At 40.6% G+C, this 21,795-nt stretch overlaps 1 protein-coding gene across 5 annotated transcripts in view; it reads right to left on the minus strand.

Annotated features, from left to right (window-relative positions):
* Nucleotides 1-117: 117 nt before the first annotated feature.
* Nucleotides 118-21,795, minus strand: part of TBC1D8 (TBC1 domain family member 8) — an 81,847-nt gene continuing 60,169 nt past the window's right edge. For 4 of the 5 annotated variants that reach the window (XM_034757985.1, XM_034757983.1, XM_034757988.1 and 1 more), the window contains exons 7-20: nucleotides 20,037-20,231; nucleotides 16,070-16,252; nucleotides 14,638-14,788; nucleotides 13,491-13,705; nucleotides 12,363-12,480; nucleotides 7,203-7,488; nucleotides 6,226-6,355; nucleotides 5,869-5,967; nucleotides 5,461-5,529; nucleotides 4,196-4,436; nucleotides 2,905-2,970; nucleotides 2,123-2,212; nucleotides 1,855-1,955; nucleotides 118-1,073 (exon numbers count right to left, since the gene is read on the minus strand). In XM_034757985.1, the coding sequence (XP_034613876.1) occupies nucleotides 615-1,073; nucleotides 1,855-1,955; nucleotides 2,123-2,212; nucleotides 2,905-2,970; nucleotides 4,196-4,436; nucleotides 5,461-5,529; nucleotides 5,869-5,967; nucleotides 6,226-6,355; nucleotides 7,203-7,488; nucleotides 12,363-12,480; nucleotides 13,491-13,705; nucleotides 14,638-14,788; nucleotides 16,070-16,252; nucleotides 20,037-20,231 (2,403 nt within the window). In that variant the 3' untranslated portion in view covers nucleotides 118-614. The remainder of the gene's footprint in view (nucleotides 1,074-1,854; nucleotides 1,956-2,122; nucleotides 2,213-2,904; nucleotides 2,971-4,195; nucleotides 4,437-5,460; nucleotides 5,530-5,868; nucleotides 5,968-6,225; nucleotides 6,356-7,202; nucleotides 7,489-12,362; nucleotides 12,481-13,490; nucleotides 13,706-14,637; nucleotides 14,789-16,069; nucleotides 16,253-20,036; nucleotides 20,232-21,795) is intronic. The other variant, XM_034757986.1, reaches the window with a different exon arrangement.

Here is a 21,795-nt window from a genome sequence, read left to right on the forward strand (position 1 = left end):
CAAACCCCCCCACTTTGAAAAGTACCCTTTACATAGAAGGGTTAGAGTGAGTGTCCTGCGCTTACCTCATGGGTATTGCCTTTAGTTGAAGAGTTGATACAGTCCCCCTGCTTAGGGTAAAGTCCAGTACAAAAAGGTTTAATTGAAAAGTGCATGTTTTCACAGAACATCAGAAGCAGTCCATGTACACTTAAGATTAGCAAGACATACAGATCTGAATACAATCAAAAATATTAAGTTTCAATTACCAGCATTGAAACAAGTCTTCAGGATTAGTGCGCAAAAAAAAAAAAAAAAATCACCACATAAACAGACAGCTGAGGAGGGTTTTCCCCAATTAAAAACAAAAACTCTGTAACAAAACTACTGGAGCCAGCTTCTGCTCTCCCAATATGTAATGGGTCTGCAGTGTCTTCACAGTGCAGACAGATGTTTCCTTTTACATTCAAAACAAGAACATATTTAATAAATCAATAGCACAAACTACACACCCTTTAGCTTTTAAAGCTCTCAAACTGAGGAGCAAACAAAACAGTGCACTGCTAACTAAAAGCCAGCCTTTGCAACACGTCGCTTTGGTGTAACTTCAGTGCAGTCAGTTTCAGGCAACTTTGCTACTGTGTATTTAGTTTCATGTGTTCCGCTAGTGACTGGTCACTCATTCCATTTGTTTTGAGACAGTACTGATTTAGCTTTGCATTCTCCAGTTTTGGTTTCAGTTCTAAAGGCTTTTCAAAGAAATTTACTAGTGACTGTTCAGTCAAAAGTGATGCTAAAATTTGTTCGAAGGAGATAATCCAGTTCCCTTCAGTCACAGGTAAAGATGGAGTCTCTTTATGAGTAGTCTTCACAGTGTCAGTAAAAACAGTATCCTGGTCTGAGGCCGAGGCCTCAGAATGTACATCCTCAGTAAATTCATCTGATCCACTCCCCAAGCTGCTACTTCTTTGACCCACTTCTCCAATCTGAAGTAGTAAAGTGGTCACAGTGGCAATGGCTTGATATAAAGAGTTTTCCTCAGGATCTTCATGAAACATGCTGTACAAGGTTTTGCAGAACTGGATGAATTCCCTCTAATAGGCAAGGGGAAATTATTGTAAGAGGTCAAATTACTGATCACACCATATCACAGATACAGTACAATAGCTGTAAAAGTTTGGGCAGTAAGTATAAGGTGAGAGGATTTTAGAGTACCATGCAGAAGCATCCTCATTTGTAAACTCTTGCTACAAATTTAAAGACTTTTAGCCGTTTGACAAAATGTTGAAAAAAAAGTTACCAGGACATACTCTGGCAGTTAGTAATACTTTCCTAATTTAATATGACAGACTGGATTTCATACAAGCCGTCTGTGTGAGTGAGAGAATGAGAGCGCCTCCAGAGAGAGAGAGAGTGTGTGTGGGTGGGAGTCTGGAGAGGGAGATTAGGATTTCATGGGAATGGGCAGTGTGTGATTAGCCTTGGGATGGGGTGACATCTTCACAACACAAGCACAACACAAGTGATCTGGGATTTGCATTAACTGCTTGTTGGTTTTGGCCTGTGTAAAACATAGATATGGCTTGGATCTAGCTATTTGAGAAATTACCTCTTTCCCAGTACTACGTTAGTGTATTTGCAGCCAGTGGAGGTACATGGGCTCTCAATTTACAAGAGTTGCTGGTGGGTTGGTCAAGGGCCCTTTTGGATTAGCTTCACCTGGTCCAAACTAGTTCAAATTTTGAATCTAGTACACGGAGTAATTTAAGTTTGTTTGTAGTACCTGCCATTAGAAAGAGCTGCACAGTTGGGCTCAGACATTTTTAAAAGGTATTTCCCACCCTTATTTAAAATTACATCCTCAATATAGAATACCTGGCTCATTTTTGGCATTGCTTTTTCAGTTTTAGTATCCTTCTCTTTGGCTAAATCTTTAAGCATCTGCTTCAGTTGCTTCTGGTAATCTACTGTATCACCTTGGGTGGGGGAAAAACACAAACATTAGTTTTAAGTCCAATGCAACAAATTCAAATAAAAACCAGAAACTGGAGAGGAGAAAAAACTTGACCAATAATGAACTCAGAGCTGGACAGCTCTATGTACATAATTATACTAACAATTTTATAAATTTGACAGCACATACCATTTGTTTTTCCAAATACTAGTGGCCTCGAAGTAGACAATAAAGGATTCTTCAGTGGTGACTGACTGTCTCTCTCATTTTCTGTGAGAGCTACCAAAAAAAATTAAATAAATTGAGAGAGTTAGTGATCCTTCACATGGTGCATTAATAACTAAGAGCTTTATCACATTTTAATCCTCTGAGCTCAGGAAAAAAACTAGCATTTATACTAAAGGTGATCTTTGCAGGTGATTGTTATTTCAGCATTGCCTAGTTGTATCAGACTTTATGCTTGTGTGAAAACAAGCAGCTTATTGTAATGGAATAGCAGGAAATGTTGCTAAGAGTAACACATTAACAAAAAGCTTCACACACTGTATAAAATATTACTCAAACTCTGATCACCTAATCAAATGTTAGACTGGGATTGTATCTCTGCAAGGTCAAACCAGTACTGCATGCAGCAAATCTTTTCAATAAAAATAGAGTACCAACCCCTTAGAACAACTACCTCCTGTATGGAAAAAGGCCCAGAATCGATTGCAAGACATCTCAGAGTATAGCAGCTGTAAGCCACCTTATTTATAGGAAGACACCCAAAATTTCAAAATTAAGCGAAGAAGAGCGTAGACTGGAATTTTTAAAAATTGTAACTAACTAGCACCATTAGAAATGTAGAGTGCACAGCTTCTCAGTTGAGGGCAGCCATGTATATTCATTCTGCAACTTCTGCTTCCCATAAAGTCTGTTTATGGGGACTGGGAGAGGAAGGGAGGATGATCTTTTCCTTTCAAATTTCTTACCAGGAGGGATGTGCAGCCTGTATAACAGGTTTATCTTTTCATTCATTTCTCCATTATACATAACATCTACAAGAGGAAAATAAACAGTGCACCAGAACATTTACTTCCAGAGTTTAAAATAATCAGGAGTTCTTTAAGTACAACAGAATGTTCGTATGTACATGCAGCCAGTGTATTAAAATGAAATATTTAAGACCAGCAAGTGACCAGCTAGTGTGTAGGGCTTACTGTTACTAAACATGAAACACATCTAATCTAGAAATATTGGCAAGAATGCAAAGTGGCCTAGTAGAGGCTGTATATTGCCACAGCTGAACAAAACCATGCCCTCATTTGGAGGGCCACCATTTTCCTCTTAATATTTCCCATACACCTCCACGACAGTCTTGTAGGATAAGCAGAGCAGTGAGGGCTCCCCTATTTTATTTAAATAACCAATGCAGACAAGGTACTAATGTTTAATTCACTCAAAACATTGTGAAGGGTTTTTTAAACTAGTCACATCAGCTCACGTTAAGAGTTATACAGTAGCTCAGCTCCGTATCAAAAATCAGTTCTAGACATTAAGTGAGGAGATCTAGGTCTGAATACTGGATTTGGTATCCCACTACAGGTAAGGCAGTTTCAACTTTGGCAAGATATGGAGGTGCACAGCCTCATGCCATTCAGACACTAATTGCATCTCAGGCATACCCGAGCAAAGGAGTCAAGTTCCCTCCAGGTCAGGTTATAATTTTGGCGATCCAAGCACAGCCTGTGTACGGGGAAAGAGGGGGTAGGCAGGAGGTTGCTGTATAAGAGAAAAATAAGGCCCCCAAAGCTAGACCCTAGGTGGGCTGAGATTCTCTACTGTTCTGCCCTCTAGTTATATAAAGACTAAATGGATTATGAAACACAAAAGATACTAGGCAGCAGCTCTCTCAACTGGGGGTTGGGGGAGAAACTAACATGGGAGAAAAGGGGATTTCGTAATCTCCAAATAGAAAAGAATGTTTAGAAAATTTTAAACGTGGTACGTCTTCTAAAAGTTTTTCCTAGCAAAAGTAAAACTTCTGGTGATTGAGAACGGTGAAGCATTTTAATATGATTTTTCAATCAGGTCCTTAGGTTGCCTTACAATTCTGATTACTTCAAAGTGAAATCAGTACAAAAGAGAGATTAGTTAAACTGTACTCAAGAAAAAGATGTCCTTCTCTCACTTTGGCATGCTAACTGAAGCCAGGCCGCCCTGCATCCCATCCCGCCACCAGCCGAGCCCAAGTGCCAGTTGGATTGTCGCAAAGGTAGCTACCTAAACAGCTAGCAAATCCTTTGAATTCGATGAGATGGTCCATATTTTCATCCAGAAGTCGGAATGTTCTTTCAGCTACAATTTGAGTGTGTTCCCCACACGTCCATGGTGAGACAAGTTTATAAAGGTTAGTGAACTGCTGAGAGTCTATTCTGTACTGCTCAGCATAAGGCCGACTTGGGTCATGTCGCAGAATTACAGGTCTCATCCCTTGCCAGTAGCAGCTCATTAGATGTTCTCTCTAAAAGGAATCAGAAGCCGTAGAAAAGAAAACATTATTACATAAATTATTAAGAATAGTAGTTGATACAGACTTAAATATTCATATCAAGGTATGCTGGAACTGTTAACCTCTTTTTGTAGGTCTGATGATACCAAGACAATTCCTAAGGAAAAAAACACTGTTCAAGTCTCAAATCAGACAAATTGTCTCATGATTTCCCATGGGTAATTAGTAGGTAACATTTTCAAAACTAGTAAGAGTTTTACAATATTTTCTCCCAATTACCCAATAGTTATTGCTGTAAGGTAAACAATACACAGACAAACGGAGTCAGGTAAATATCACATCATTACTAAAAAAAGAACTGTTTCAAAGAGAATAACCCAAATCCAGGAAATTAAATTAGGAACAAGGCAATTAAATAAATTATTTATAAACTTGTCAAAGCCCAGGAAATTGTAAGTAAATGGAAAGGACTCCAGGTTAATTTTTTTACTGAGAGGTGAGGACTGGCCTCTAAAGAACATTAAGACTAAGAAAGTGAAGGGGGTTTTTTGGTACTTGAGTTTTTTGCTGCTCAGCACAGAGAACACAAGTTGAAGAGCTGTGCATTATTAAACCTGTGTGCAGACAGAATTTGCTAGAATACAACAGAACCTGATTTTACGCAGTCCTTTTTTGTACTACAGGGTAGAAAGGGCATGCTAAGGTTATCTTGTGCTCTTTTAAGTGTCATGAAGTTATTCTTGGCTCTTTTAAGAAGTGTCATGAGGTCCTTGGGACCCAATCCGAGCCCCACTGTCTTAAATGATCGTTACATTTGCTCTTTATAATCTAGCTGAACAGCCACCTGAAGGGAGAAAAACAGCAAGGTGCAGTTTAACATCTTATCCAAATGACAGCACCACTGATAATACTGTAACTCCCTCTTTCCGCAGTTCTTCACTGAAACTAGTATAAGGCCAAATAATGGTCTACAAACTAAACCGATAGAACACTGGAGCTTTCTGTCTTCATCCCTCTACTTTCCAAACATACCAACCTTAAACAAGTCATATAGTTCCTCTAACTCTTCAGGAAGAATTGAAACATCTGGGATGACAACTCTGAGCTGAAAGGAAAAGAAGGGAAAAGCACAGTGGTGAATACCAGCACTGATATAAATGGCATGGTCAAGAAATGGGCACTCCCACATTGTACTTTACACAGTGAAAAAGGACAGCCAAGAACTGAAACATTTATGGTTCCATATGTCTTCCAGTCCCCTCCCGCCCTTTAAATCTATATTAGGGACATTATGAATACAAGTGCAAAAAAGCATGGAGGCCAAAAAACATCAGATAACAGATCACCCTTAACTCACACTGAGGTGCCTTTTTAAATTTAAAGCAAGCTTAATTAGAGTAATAGTAGTTTAAAAAAACCCTAAGTGCTAGAAAATTCTACTCACTACATTTTGTTTGGTTGTATCCTCATGGTTTTGTAGAACACGAATCCTGTGTTTATAGCGCATATGCTCTATCTGTTCCACAGAGTGGTCTCCGAATTTCTAGAATACAGAAATAGATTTTTTAACTTTTCTGAAAATGTAAAAAGTGCATAGTAGTATTAGTCCTAGAAAAATGAAAGTGTTTCAATATATTTAGTCTCTAGTTTATTGACCCAACTAGGTATTTACACCATACCCATCATTGTGGTATCTGAGCACCTTATCGAGGGGCTGAATTACCAGAGGGTTATGCTATGGAAACTCACACTGTTATTTAAGTATCACAGAAAATCCAGGAGATATCAAGTTTTATTTTACCTCATAGGAATCACGGATCAGATCAGCTATTTCAGTCACTGGACAGGGCTCCTGATCATCGCTAAAAAAGGCATGGTGATTACCGATTGGAGGTAGAGGGCTTTCCTCATTTTGAACGTGATCTAAAAACCTAAAGAGAACAAAGCAATACAAACACAGATTACTTCACTGTGTATGCTGTGAGCAGAGTAATAAGTAAGCATGGTCTTCTGGCTCAGACATAATGGAAATATACAGGTTTTTATGCTACTAAGCTTTTCAAAATGCCTTGACTATTACTCACACTATAATTGTGATCTAGCCAATAACTGAAGGCAGACACCCCCCAAGGAAGAACGTTTCTGTCTCCACAAAGTCTGGGACAAGAAGCTCTTCAGTCAAGGGAAGAAGCTAAGCGCATCAGTAAATAGTACACATTGACGCAGTCCCCTGCTTCTCTCAGTATTGCCAGGAAATTTCATTGGGGCTCTATTAGCCAAATTTCCTAAATCTTTTGTTGAGATCAGACACTGATGGGACAGCAGCAACAAGACGAACTTGAATTAGACGCTGCTGCATATGCCTATACTATCCCTGACGAACCAAGGGACGCACCCGACCCACGTACTTATCCGCTACACTGCTACTGACTTGGACTCTATTCATTCCATGGGTGGCGTACCCGAGCCTACTTATCCACTGACACTTTAAAAACCCTTGCACCCTAATCTGGGTCTATGCCAGTTATGCGATATGTATGTATCTCTTCATCCTTGCAACTGATACCTGTAACCCCCCTTAACCCAAGCCTGACCCCAGATGTACAGTAACTTCCCTCTTAACTTTTGTATATTTAATTTTAAACATTAACTTTAATAAAAAATTTAAATCTATTCTTCTCTTACTATTGATACAGTAGCCACATTCCTTTGTATTAGTTTTAAAGCAGAGCAATTTGAAAGTACTATATAATTTGAAGTTCAGACAGAGGAGACCACCTGCTAAGAATCATCAAGGCATGTCCATCATCCTTGCTGTTACATAGTTCTGCTGCATTGGCTTCAAGAATAGCCAAGCCCAACTGGAAAATGGCTTTGATTCCATCGTAGAAGAAGCAGTCTACCACATTCACAGCACTTTCTAGGGGCATGATGCTGAGGAACAGGGTAAGGAACCATGAAAGGGAAATGGAAGCCAAGGTGGACAGATCTTTCATGTGTTCAGCCAGTTCTGGAAGTCGCTCCTTTATTAGCTCTTCGAAGACTGACTGGTCTACCTGAGCACCTGTAAGTCACAATGAAACCACAGGGTTAGCTGAGGCTAAAGGATTTGTTGAGATCTACAGTTAACAGCTGCCAAATCAACAAAATGAAATCTGAACCACCAAGATGTGTACGCACCTGACGTGAGTAACCATATTATCCTACAGTGATAAATCTCGTCCCCCACCCATCATGTTGTGTCTATACTACTTATTGTAAGTTCTTTTGCACAAGGCCTTTGTCATTTTCTGTTAAGTGCCTAGCACCCTTTCGGGTGCTATAAAATAATAATAGCAGCTGTAGCTGCTTTTGGCTACAGACAATTTTATACCTAAGTGCTAGCAAGAACAGTTTTAAAAGCTGCTTACTGTTCAACTTGGGATTTATGCAATAAAAATGAAGCAAAAAAACCCTTCCTTCCGGGGTACATAGTTCAGCACTCCAAACACACACCAAGTGCAAAAAAAATGAGCAGGAGAGCAGCTGCACTAGAGTGGAAAACAAAAAACTGCTCTTGGAGGAAGTATTTATTTGGTAAAAAGTAGGATGTTTAAAAAAAAAATAGTAATTTCCTATCATTCCCAGGTGTAAGTTTTCCTTGGTGCCTTAAAGACAATCTTTCTATATGGAGCACATTCAGGCCCTGATCCTGCAATCTTATCTACTAGCCCACACCCCTGTGCCCATGAATAGCTTCACTGGAGTCAATGTGACTTCACATGCGTAAAGAATCCATGGTAGCAAATCAGATATGCAAGACCAGGGCCTTGGATTAAAGATGTTTACTGTATACAAAAAGGAGTTCTCTTTGCCAGTCATTTTCTGTATTCTGTCTGTCTGCAGTTATTTCACGCAACCCACGTTTCTCCTCCCAGCCCAGATTGTCCTCTCCTTATCAGAAAGTTCTGCTTGCTATGAAATTCCTGGCTTTAAAATCATGCTATACAAATCTCCATGATACATCACTCAAAACTTCTACTGCCCAAACGCAGAGCACATCCTGCATCTCCTGAGACAGGAAGCCCAAAGCTTCAGCTTTCATACCCAAATCCCAAAGCACTGGACACAGCAATTTTGTTTTTTAAGCACTTTCTACATTAAGTCATAAGGAGGCACCCTAGTAGAGATGGGGAGTATGCAAATTATGCTACCATGTGAGATGGTCAGATCCAACCCTGATCCAAAGATGATTATAATAATTTGAGAGCTAAGAGCTCTTGAGAAACAAGAAAGACACAATCCCCACCTCGCAGCGCATGCCATCTAACTCAGACATTATTCATCACGTGAGGACCATAAACAGACAAAAAGAGAAGGGAAAAGAGAGGAGGAAGGGAACGGGTGACAATAAGATCACAATTACTCAGCAAAACATGGACTCCATTTGACAGTTCCATTAAGTTGGTGTGTGTTTATCCTAACTCTCTCGGGCAATGAGGCAGAGTGGGTTTTTAGGAAGGATCTGAATGAGGAGGCAGAGGTAGCTTGGCAAACAAGTGTAGAGAAGGCATTTTGTGCCTGAGAGACAGCATGGAGGATAGATAGCAGATTTGTGAAGTCAGAAGTTTAACATTAGATATACATGAAGTGCTGTACATTTTACAAAAGGCCAGGTTATTAGTAATGTTTAAATTGTGGCAGTGGCCCACCAGGTCTATTTAAGGTACTTTTATGGCCCCCATAACAGGAGTATCTGAGCACCTTTAATGTATTTACCCATACAACACCCCATGAGGGAGGGAAGTGCTATTATCCCCATTTTACAGATGGGAAACTGAGACAAAGAGGGGCAAAGTGACTTGCCCAAGATCATACAGGAAGGCTGTGGCAGAGCCAGTAACTGAACCCAGGTCCTCACTGTCCTAAAGCATGGTACAAACAGAAGATGAAAGCCACAGACAAGACATAACAAATAGAGAAGACCAACAGGTCATGGTGGGAGATGGGGGAAACAAGGTAACAAAAAAAATAACGGATACACACAATTCTCAATCAACCAGGAGCAGTGTTCACAGCTTGCCACCTGCCTAGCCATTATTGGGGTTACAGTTGGCTGTAAGCAACACAGAAAAGGTGAGTTTGGAGGAAGTACTTGGAGGAGGAAGTGGCTATGGCTCAGAGGGGGGTGGCATGAAGAAAAGTGCTTGTAGCAGACTCAGGTAATCAAGGCTGCCATCAGTGGAGGAGAGTAAGAGGGAGAGGGCCTCACAATAAAGATAAACAGTCAGGTACACATGGCAAGGCTAATTTCTGAAAGTAAGAGCAAGAAGTGTCTCTGGTGCAGTCAGGGAGGGAGTTAAGGGCTGTGTGTGGCACAGTCAGTGCAACAATTTTAGCAGCTGGATTTTGACTGGATGTGTTACTGTCACATGCCAAAGAGGGGGTCAAGGTCAGAGAGAAAGAGATTACAGAATTTATGGAGCAAGATGATCAAAGCTTGGACAAGAATTTTGGCAGAGTGGCAAGTTTAGATCTTGGAAATGTTGTACAGGAAGAAGCAATAACTTTTAGACAAGGCCTGGATATGACAGTCAGCAGAGAGGGCCAAGTGAAAGATGAAGCCAAGATTACAAAATTGAGCAACAGGAAGAATAACATTGTTATCTGACCTATTTTGCGGGGAGGTAGGGAGAGGGAGGGCGGAGGAAGATCAGGAATTCCCCTTTGGTCATGTTAAGGGCTAGGGCATGTCTTCAATGCAGACTGAACTTGGGCTATTGGCACCTAGGTCTGAGCACTCAGGTTTTTAATAGATTCCAAGGCCAGAAGGGACCATTGTGATCATCTAGTCTGACCTCCTGCATATCACAGGCTGTAGAACTCTGCACGATAATTCCTAGAGCAGAGCTTTTAGGAAAAAAACATCCAATCTTGATTTAAAAATTGTCAGTGATGGAGAATCCTTCGTGACCCTTGGTAAATTGTTCCAGTGGTTAATTACTTTCACTGTTAAAAATTTACACCTTATTTCCAGTCTGAATTTGTCTAGCTTCAACTTGCAGCCATTGGATCAGGACTTCTAAGAATATGTCACAGCGTTCTTAGTGCTGCAGTAAAATGAGCTATAATTCTTTCCCAGTGAATTGTGGGAGAACTTGTCTGGCCTGGGCACACAGGAAGAATTGTGTGAAGGCACTGGAGCAATACAAGCATTCAAGTGGTTTAGCCTACGTCCACAGCACAAAGTGGGCAGGAAATCAGCCTGAATGTAAGCAGCACTGGAATTTTAGCCTAGAGCCCAGGATGGCCCAGCTAGCTTGGGTGTAAAAAGAAGAACAGGAGTACTTGTGGCACCTTAGAGACTAAGAGTGCTCCCTTTTACAGGCTAATCTCCTTTTAGCCTGGGTCCAGCAATCACTCACACCCCCTATAGTTACTGTCCTTTGTTTCAGTCTCCTTCAAGTATCCTGGGGGGGGAGTGGAGAGGCTCCTTCTTTAGCCAGCTGAAGTCTCTAAGGTGCCACAAGTACTCCTGTTCTTCTTTTTGCGGATACAGACTAACACGGCTGCTACTCTGAAACCTTGGGTGTAAAGCATCACTCCGCTTAGGTAACAGAGTTTTGTGTGGACAGGAATCAAGTTAGGGAAAACATCTGAGCAAAAGCCCAAGTTAACTCTGCAGTGAAGACAAGCCCTTAGTTGATGGAGATACCACAAGGAGATATCAGAAAGACAGGCTGAGATTTGAGTTTGGATGGAAGGAGGCAAATCTAGAGTTGAGAGGCAGACCTGCAAGTCGTCAGATTCAAAATGGTAGTGAAAGCCATGTTCGCCGTTGAGGAGCAGGTTCTGACTGATGGGGACACAACGGTGCCTAATCACCAGCTGAGAATGAAACACATTGCCACTGTGTAGGGAGTATCCGCTACCACACCATTAACCTTTTTACTAGCTGACCCTAGAGCAATACTCCTCTAACTTAAACTAACTGCCTGCACTTATCCCTATTCAGTGACCAGGGGATACAATGGCAGATGGTATAGCTAAGCACTAAGGCTAGCAGTAAAGACAGAAAAATGAATAAAACTCAACATAAAGCAAATAGCTTCCATTTAAAAACAGTTAGGGAAGGACAAGTGAGTGCAAATAATGGAATATATATATATATAGAGTACATGCCTAAGATTAGTGTATAAAACGGGCCATTGCATCTGCAGCCAAGCGCTGTGCATGTAGTTACACCTTTTCACACAAGCAACTTAAATGCACATTTCTGAAAGTTTGGCCTTCTGTGTCTTAAAGGTACCTATACTGCAGAACAAGTAGACACACCCTGCATGGCATACTGTAGAGCATAAGATGCAGAAAGGGTGGAAGTTGTATCTCCCACAGCTGTATACTCTGAAGCCTGAGAAACACAGGGCTGAGATCAGCTCTTTCTCCAGGGTAATTTTAGATACAATCCTATCTTCCTCCAGCATCCTGAGATCACAAGCATGGCAGATAAGAAATAGCTACCACAGCATATCCTTACATATGCCATCCATACAGCTGGGGGAGACATCCCAATAATACTCAATACTTTACAGGAACAAAGATTAGCAAGTAGCTAGCCTGTTTTTAATTAAACATGTGCACAGTTTAACACTTGCGGTATAAATGGAGCATCTCCCTGATCAGCAAAAGAAAATGACTGCAAAGCCAAGATGTACCTTAGAAATTTTTTTTACTAATTTTCAAATATTTCAGATAGACTCAGTGAAATCTGTAATGAGCAAACAGCAATTACACAAATATAAATGGTGCTCTCACATACCAGTTCACAGATGGTATTCTGCACAGCTGTAAACAAAATCAGAATTGCAAGTTCTTTTTCATCCTGGTGCCTTGCAGTATTTCACTCCCTCATTCCCAGTGTAATATTTCAATGAAAGAGTGGGAGAGAGACAAGCTTACCTATCACTCGGTGATTAAAGTAATCTGGCAGCATCCTCTCACACACAGCAACCAGCAGCCAAAAAGCTTCCTCCTCTTTGGCATACAACAACAACACAGAGGTCAAAATATTCATAGACTGTTATGAGGTCAAAGAAGAAAATGGGATTTATTAGTTGCAGAACCCCCGCTTTCACCAAAAGCTCCTAGAGCAGGGCTGCTTTAAAAAACAACAATAAAACTTTTCAGATAAAACATCAATTAATTGGCAGGAGAAATGCCTTTCACCCCCAGGGCTCCCACTGTCTGACAGCTTACCACAAAACACTGCTCTTCTTACTGCGGAGATATCCTTTTTTTTTTTCGGCCGGGGGGGGGGAGGGAGGAGGTGGGAAGAGAGAGACTGATTCTCTTATTGCAACCCAGCTAAGACTTTAAGCCATAGGGCGATTTGCAAGTTCATACATGCCACTCTTGCATAGATGGTTCATGTTGCCCCACATGAAAACACAGCATTATATCTGTCAAGACGCAAAATGGGCATCCAACTGTGTCATAACATGGGTTTTCTGCCTCTGTAGAGGTGTCTGCATGGAAGATAAGGGAGCTGGCTCATGGGTCTAGAACTACACTACTCCCCTGGTCAGAACTCAGGAGGCTGGAGGGGAGGTGGAGACATTATTAGAGCCAATAGGTTGTAATTACACTGCACGGGTGCTATGTACTTGCCACCAGCCCGGGAAGAGGAGGATTTCAGCTCACCAAATCCCTGCACAGGTCCCCTATGTGAAGCTCATCTTTGTAGGCCAGTTTACTTTGCTCACTCGCTGAGCGCTGCATGAGATAACTTGCACTCAGCACTAACAAGAGTAGTGGGAATTTATTTTTGACTCTCAATGAAAATTCTGAACATACACAGGGAACAAGTCTGAGTCAGAAAGGGCCATTCTTACATCCTCATTTTTCAGAGTAAAACTACACAACATTTAAATTATTCTTTTATTATGTATGCAACAAATCAAAGCACGTTATTTATAATAGAGTCATTGCAAAACCCACTGAGGGGATAACAAAACTGAGTAAGCAGAGAATTGCTCTAGAGAGAGCGAGCGCATCAACATACTTTTCTACATGCTAATAATTCTTCACCTGGCAGTATCCTATTTTGGGGTTCCTATGTGCATAAGCTGTCAGAACTCTCCTCAAGGCTGCTATCCCAGTTTCATTCTGGAAGGCTGGGTGCTCAGGCAATGAGCGATGCAGGTCCCGTTCAATCTCCTCTGTTGCCATGCAACACTTGCCCATTGACGCCTCCACTAAATTTCCGTAGTAACCAGGATGGGAGGCAAGATCAGTCACAGCATCTGAAGGCAGCAGTAAGAGGAAAACATGAGGATTTCAGGTATAATGTCATTAAGTGAATTATTGTCAAAAGAAAAAACGTGAAGAGGTTTTTTTCCCCAAGGTCTATGAAATTAGACATTACTTGCATTTAGTGAACCCCTGAACCTAAAAAGGAGTTAAAATACTAGCAGTGATTTTCTAAGGTGCAATTTTTGCACAGAAAATGAAAAAGCTATTGTTAAAGCCTAAATCACACAGTAGAAGAAAAGCCAGCTTGGTACTGACTTTGTACTGTGAAACATCCCCTGCTAAAAGCATTGCTGGGATAAATGTATTCAGTATTGAATGTAATGTCCAAAAAGAAAAGGATTTAAGCCTTGCAAATGTGTCTGAAACTGGACCCGATAAATTAGAGATCACATTGCAATCCTACTCAGACAGGGCAATGAATGAAATTACTTGGTAAGTCTTTTCCAGCTATAGATTCCTGCCAATTTTTTAAGGGAAGCAGCAGCACTGCAGACCTAAAGATGCCATAACTTCAAAATAGTTAGGTTTAGCTAAGATTAAATCAATACTTATATTACAGTCTAATTGTTGCCTCAAGAAGAACATTGTTTCATAAACAGGTGATGGCATTTTTTTGCTAATTACATTGACAAAATTGCTATTATTTCTGCGCACCACTAACCAATTATGAGACATAAAATAAAAATCTCTTATTGTTCTACCTAGGTATTTATACGGATACTATCCCCACAGTATCTGAGCACCTCTCCTTCCTTCCTTCCTACTAGAAAATGTGATGGGATTACATGCCAAAATGTCTAGTTTGGACACAGTTTTCCTTTGCTGAAGGACAATCTTTTGGAGCTTTCTTGCCTAACTGCATCTGTAGCTGCGTTCAGCCCTGGATCCGGGCTATATCCAAGATGTATTATAGAGTTCTCACCTGAAAAGAGAAGCCAGAGTTTGCCTCGTAAAGATTCTGGGATTCCCATTGCAACAAGTTTTCTAATCTTCTCTGTGCGAAACATGCACACAGTTCTGCCATATTCCGCAAAATGGTCATTCCACAGTCTTTCTTTTATTTGTTCCCTGGACTGGAAACCAGAGGATAAGTTTTAAAACAAGCAGTATGCTTTTAAGGTCTAATATACAAAAAAATATTAAATACCCTCAATTTTCCTCTTTCATAAGGATTTCTTTTGGACCAGAAAATGTGGTAATAGACACGGGAGATCTACTTTAAGGGGCAAATCCTGCCCCATTCTGCCCTTGGGGAGGAACCTATGCAGTCCCACTGCACCAGGGAAGAGCAACACTAGGCAAGACAATGAGAGCCCCACTGTGTGCCAGAGCCCAGCTCCATAGGGACTGCCTGCGAGCTAGTGCACCAGGGGATGCACTAGTCCTTTTTTCCCCTCTCACAGCCTTTAGGCTGAAGCAGCTCCACTCTGCAGCTGGGGAGAGGAGGTGCTAGTGTTGTGCTTTGGCCACTACTTCATGCTTTCTCTCACTACTAAGCTGCCAGAGGTCACAATTACTTCTCAAAAGGAGCTTACAGCAGCTTGACATTCATCGGGGGAGCCTGGGCAGCAGGGCCCCTTTCCCACACTCATGAAGTGGACAGAAGACTTCCCAAAAAGCCTTCAAGAAATATCCAGCCATGGTTCTCACAGACCCGAGAGATTAGTTCTTTTGACTGTAAATAACCGTGATTATCCTAAAAATCACAAGTAAAAGGGCAAACAACTTATTTTAAATGATAGTAGCACTGACAATACCAGGCTTCCCAAATCAATTCGGAGTCTGAGGCAGGAGAGACAACCATGGGCTCCACAGGCCCATAAAGCTAGTTTTGTTTTGCTTTTTAAAGGGAAAGCTACACTGCTACCATGAATACTATGAGCTCTTTGCTCGATCCACTAGTTCATTACAACTCTTGTAAGACAGCACTGTTGAGAGGCAGTAGTAATAAGAAAGCCTGATAAAGTATAAGGTGTTGCAACTATGCAGACAGGATCCAACACCACCTCTCTATCAAAATACCATTTTTAAAAATTCACACATTTGTGGTTGTGACATCATGTGAAAAGGAGTACTGTAAAGAGACACCAGTTTTTACTTATTGTGGGAGAGATGGTAAATAAATATTTTGGGGTGGAATGAGAAAAGTGCCAGGCAGGCAAAGGAGTACAAATGAACAAACAAAGAAGCTTACTACAATTTAAACTCAAAACACACACAACCACACTTACACTTTCCTGCCAATATATAGTTCACTTTATTAAAAGAGAGGGTTTGGCCAAATGAGTTACAATAGTTATTTTTAAGACTTATTTTAAAAAGTTACTCTACAATTGCACCCTAGCTGTACATACCATCCTGAAGTCACTCCCTTCAGCTCCGGACTGGTGAAAGACTGATCGTAGTGCCTCTGCATTTAACAAGTGACTGCTCTCCTTTTCACCTTCACTCTTGTCTTCGCTTTGGGAAGCCACCATTCCCAAATCCCGGGACTCACAGTCACTGAACACACATGTCGAATGAAACACGAGAGAGTTCTTGCAACATAGAATTAAAGAAAAAGAATTTTTGGAAAGAGTTTAAAAAAACTGTACTGTAGGCATAATGTTTGAGACAACAAGAGCCAACACAAACTAGTGAAGCAGGTAACTTTGTTATAGTCTTAACTTTTCCCCAAATTTGAAAATTTTGACCTAAAATTAAGTACCAAAATCCACAGTTAGACACCTAATTAATAATGGCCTAATTAGTAGTTTTGCTGAACACTTGCAGTCACCACATAAAGTCAAGGGGAGCGGTAGGTGCTCAGCACCTCTAGATCAGGATTCCATTGCTACCTTCCCTCATATTTTTTAGGAGGGAACCGGAAGTGGCTTTCAATTCTGTTTTATAGCCAAGTTAGCTACTAGCCTTTACAACTGTGCTACTCCATCATTTGGATTTAGCGGGGACACTCCCAGGTTTTGATAAGCTACCCCAACACCCTAGCTTGGGAGCCAGAGCACCAAGACAGAGACATACAGATCATCCCGCGTCTCCCGGGCCTGAGTACCAAGTGGGATTATCATGCAGATAGAGGAAAGTTAGCTTTGGTGAGGCTTTAGGAGGTAACCAGGCAGCAGCCCAGGATTCAGCCTGTGGCAGGTTAGTTTTCACATCAAATAATTAGTGAATTTTTGGAGTAACATAAACAGTTACTTAATTGATTGAGGGGAGTAGGGCAGGACGGCTGATCTTTGAACAGAGTGAGCATTCGTTTAAGGAAAAGATTGATTTTTCATGTATAAAATAGAAAATGAGCAAGGAGCACAAAAGGGGCCACCCAGGAGATTGGGATGGGGAAGAATAACACAGGAAAGTGACCCAGGAGAAGCCTGAAAGCCCCCTGTTGTGAGGGAAGTTCTCCACAACCTTATTCCTCAGTGGGGAGACAGAGTGTGGGAGATGCCTCCTAAAGACATGAAGGGAGGGGTGAAAATGCCTCTTCCTGAAAAATGCTGGGTTCCTGGCAGCTTAGTCTTTAAGGCCATGAGAACTGACACTCAGACTGAAACTGCCTGTAATTCTCAAGGATATCAAAGTGCCATGCTCTGCCCTGCACTTCCCCTTGAGATTCCTGGAGTCCCAACTTTTTTCCCCAAGAGTGTCCCAGGAAAACCTTTTGAAATATAAGCAGCTATGCTCTCATAAGAACATAAGAACGGCCGTACTGGGTCAAACCAAAGGTCCATCCAGCCCTATATCCCGTCTACCGACAGTGGCCAATGCCAGGTGCCCCAGAGGGAGTGAACCTAACAGGTAATGATCAAGTGATCTCTCTTCTGCCATCCATCACCACCCTCTGACAGAGGCTAGGGACACCATTCCTTACCCATCCTGGCTAATAGCCATTAATGGACTTAACCTCCATTAATTTATCCAGTTCTCTTTTAAACGCTGTTATAGTCCTAGCTTTCACAACCTCATCAGGCAAGGAGTGCCACAAGTTGACTATGCGCTGTGTGAAGAACTTCCTTTTATTTGTTTTAAATCTGCTGCCCATTAATTTCATTTGGTGGCCCCTAGTTCTTATATTAACGGAACAAGTACATAACTTTTCCTTATTCACTTTTTCCACATCACTCATGATTTTATATACCTCTATCATATCCCCCCTTAGTCTCTTCTTTTCCAAGCTGAAAAGTCCTAGCCTCTTTAATCTCTCCTCATATGGGACCCGTTCCAAACCCCTAATCATTTTAGTTCCCCTTCTCTGAACCTTTTCTAATGCCAGTATATCTTTTTTGAGATGAGAAGACCACATCTGTACGCAGTATTCAAGATGTGGGCGTACCATGGATTTATATAAGATAGTCTCCATCTTATTTTCTATCCCCTTTTTAATGATTCCTAACATCCTGTTTGCTTTTTTGACTGCCGCTGCACACTGCGTGGACGTCTTCAAAGAACAATCCACCATGACTCCAAGATCTTTTTCCTGATTAGTTTAGCTAAATTAGCCCCCATTATATTGTATGTAATAGTTGGGGTTATTTTTCCCAATATACATTAGTTTACATTTATCCACATTAAATTTCATTTGCCATTTTGTTGCCCAATCACTTAGTTTTGTGAGATCTTTTTGAAGTTCTTCACAGTCTGCTTTGGTCTTAACTATCTTGAGCAGTTTAGTATCGTCTGCAAACTTTGCCACCTCACTTTTTACCCCTTTCTCCAGATCATTTATGAAGAAGCTGAATAGGATTGTTCCTAGGACTGACCCTTGGGGAACACCACTAGTTACCCCTCTCCATTCTGAAAATTTATCATTTATTCCTACCCTTTGTTCCCTGTCTTTTAACCAGTTCTCAATCCATGAAAGGATCTTCCCTCTTATCCCATGACAACTTAATTTACGTAAGAGTCTTTGGTGAGGGACCTTGTCAAAGGCTTTCTGGAAATCTAAGTACACTATGTCCACTGGATCCCCCTTGTCCACATGTTTGTTGATCCCTTCAAAGAACTCTAATAGATTAGTAAGAAACGATTTCCCTTTACAGAAACCATGTTGACTTTTGCCCAACAATTTATGTTCTTCTATATGTCTGACAATTTTATAGAAGAACATAATTCTTCACTTCAGCAAGAACTAGTTATCTGTCAGTCAGTGTTTCTTAGCTTCCTGGTTAAATATTGAGCATTTTTGGTCCTGCACAAAGAATAATATGCCCTGATGGTTTATACAATACAGTAGAAAAGAATTTACTATAGGTTAATTCAAAAGATACTGTACCAAACACATAGTTAATTAGCCTACAGTTTATAAACACCGTAGGAAAAAATCGTTACATTAATCCATAAGAAGTTACTAGTAAATTAGTAGTAAGTAAGTTACTAGTAAAAAAACAGAATCATAGAAACATAGGATTGCCAGGGATCTCGTCAGATCATCTAGTCCAGTCCCCTGCATCGAGGCAGAACTAAATTTCTAGACCATCCGAAAGAGGTGTTTGTCTAACCTGTTCTTAAAAGCCTCCAATGACAGAGATTCCACAACCTCCCTTGGCAATTTGTTCAAGTGCTTAACTATCCTGATAGTTAGAAAGTTTTTCCAAACATCTAACCTAAATCTCCATTGCTGCATTTTAAGCCTATTACTTTTGTCCTGTCTTCAGTGGCTAAGGAAAACAATTTATTACCCTCCTTTTCCTAACAATCTTTTACATAGTAGGAGACTATTATCATATCCCCCCCATTCTCTTAAACAAACCCAGTTTTTTCAATCTTTTCTCGTAGGTCATGTTTTCTAGACTTTTAATAATTTTTGTTGCTCTCCTCTGGACTTTTTCCAATTTGTCCACACCTTGCCCGAAGTGTGGTGCCCAGAACTGGACATAATAGTCCAGTTGAGGCCTTAACACTGAGTAGAGTGGAAGAATTTCTTCTTGTGTCTTGCTTTCAACACTCCTGTTAACACATCCCAGAATGTTAGCTTTTTTTGCAACACTATTACATTGTTGACTCATATTTAGTTGGTGATCCACTATAACCCCCAGATCCTTTTCTTCAGTTCTCCTTCCTAAGCAGTCATTTTACATTTAGTATTTGTGCAATTGATTATTCCTTCCTAAGTGGAGTACTTTGCATTTGTCCTTATTGAATTTTATCCTATTTATTTCAGACATTTCTACAGTTTGTCACTATCATTTTGAATTCTAATCCTGTCCTTAATCACAGGCTTCTGACCAATTTTCTGCTCCAGTTATGATTTTAGGAGATGCAGGACAAAAGGCTAAGTATCATCATCATTATGCAATTCGAAACAGATCAAAAGTTTAGTACCGTTTCTTTTTTTTCCAAGCAGTTATAATGCACTGGGTTGCTGGTGTTGACTTGTTTTAGTCTCAGAAGCAGGTTCTCCACCAAGCTCTCTCTGTCCTTCAGCTCAATGAACTGAAAGGCCATCTTGCTCCTTATACTAATAATGATGGGATTGGGAAGGAGACTAGTGTCCTCCATCTTCTCTATACTAACCACCTATTCCAAAAACATGACAGACAATGTATTAGTCACCATTCAAATACACTCCCTGATATACTGTACATGCACTGAAATGTACATAAAGGGATATATTTCTTTGCACACCAATATTAATTATGACTATTCAGATTGTCTAATGGTCAGATACACGCTAAAGATCAAGATTGATTAAATTTTCTTTACTTTAGACAGATGACCTTACCTCCCTCAGTCTAAAGATTTTCAAGAGTAACTTGTGATTTTGAATGCTCAAGTTCAGATACCTTAAAGAAGCCTGATTTTCAAAAATCTGAGCACCTGCCTTCTGAAGTTCAGGCCAGATTAAGGTGTTTCAAACTGGGCACTCAAAATCATTATGCAACTTTTTAAAATCAGCTATGGTTTTGCTGACATTTAAAACAACAATTGGAATGGGATCAACATAACCAAATTCTTGAGGAAAAATGGCGTTTCTTCCCATTGAATTAAGTTTTTAACCCTGTGAGCATAGCAGTTTTTGATAGATATGAAATTAAAAAGCCGTTGTCTCCAATTATGTACATTACACCACTTGTTTTCAGATGCTGTGTCACTACAAGTCATTGCTAGGGTCAGGATATCATTCAGAAGTTGCTGTTATTGGTTCAGGATGAAAGTAGAGCTTCATCATTAAGAGATCACAACTGCAGGCAAAGGGATTGAAAAAAAAAATCTTTAAAAACCAAACAGCATCCCACTCCAGTGCATTTAAAATAGATGCCTGGCAGTTATTACTTGCTATCTATGAGCCAGACAACAGCTAAATGAAATATATTGAAATGCTCATAATACTTGAAGGCCAGACTTTTTGCAGTGAGGGGAAAATGCCACTTAATTCTGCTGAAAGCAGAAACCAAATTCTATTGATTCTACATCAGAGTCCCAAGAAGTTAATTTTGTCTAAAAAAATCTCCATTAGATAAAAACGTACAAGTCTTTTTTAAAAGACCGGACTATCATGTCTGTGTTGGAGACCTGTGTGTCAGCACTGCCCCCAGAGCCCCCTGCTTCCCTCAGCTCCAAAGGACAATACACTGCCAATCAGTAGTCCCTTGTGTGTGGAATCCCCACTGGATTGGTGGGGGAAGACTGTGCATGAAATGGAGGGAAAGATGCCATTGTATCTTATCTGCATGTGTTTTCAGCACCCAATGGGGCCCCAATCCTTGAAACCTTTGGGTGCTACCACAGTTAATAAAATAAATAAAACTGGCACTCCCTCTTTCCATATCTCTACCTTGGGACTTTCCCAGTTCTCATCCTCCATGTCTACTGAGGGGGGAATTGGGAGAATTTGGGCCAGTTACTGTCAATAGCAATTATTCCTTGGATAGATCAATATCAATACAATACATTGTATTAATCGTCAATACTACTTTGAGAAATGCGTTGCCTCATCCAACTGCTGTATAGGAATTAATCTGCTAATGAAGATAAGAACAAAACGTAGTGCAACTCTCTTCCACACATGCACATCTCCTCCTGATCGAAAACAACTGTTTTTCAGCTAAGTAAATGGACAGCAGCAGTTTGGATCAGCAAA

The sequence above is a fragment of the Trachemys scripta genome, chromosome 1, assembly GCF_013100865.1.
Source record: "Trachemys scripta elegans isolate TJP31775 chromosome 1, CAS_Tse_1.0, whole genome shotgun sequence".
In the NCBI taxonomy this organism is placed as follows: Eukaryota; Metazoa; Chordata; order Testudines; family Emydidae; genus Trachemys; species Trachemys scripta.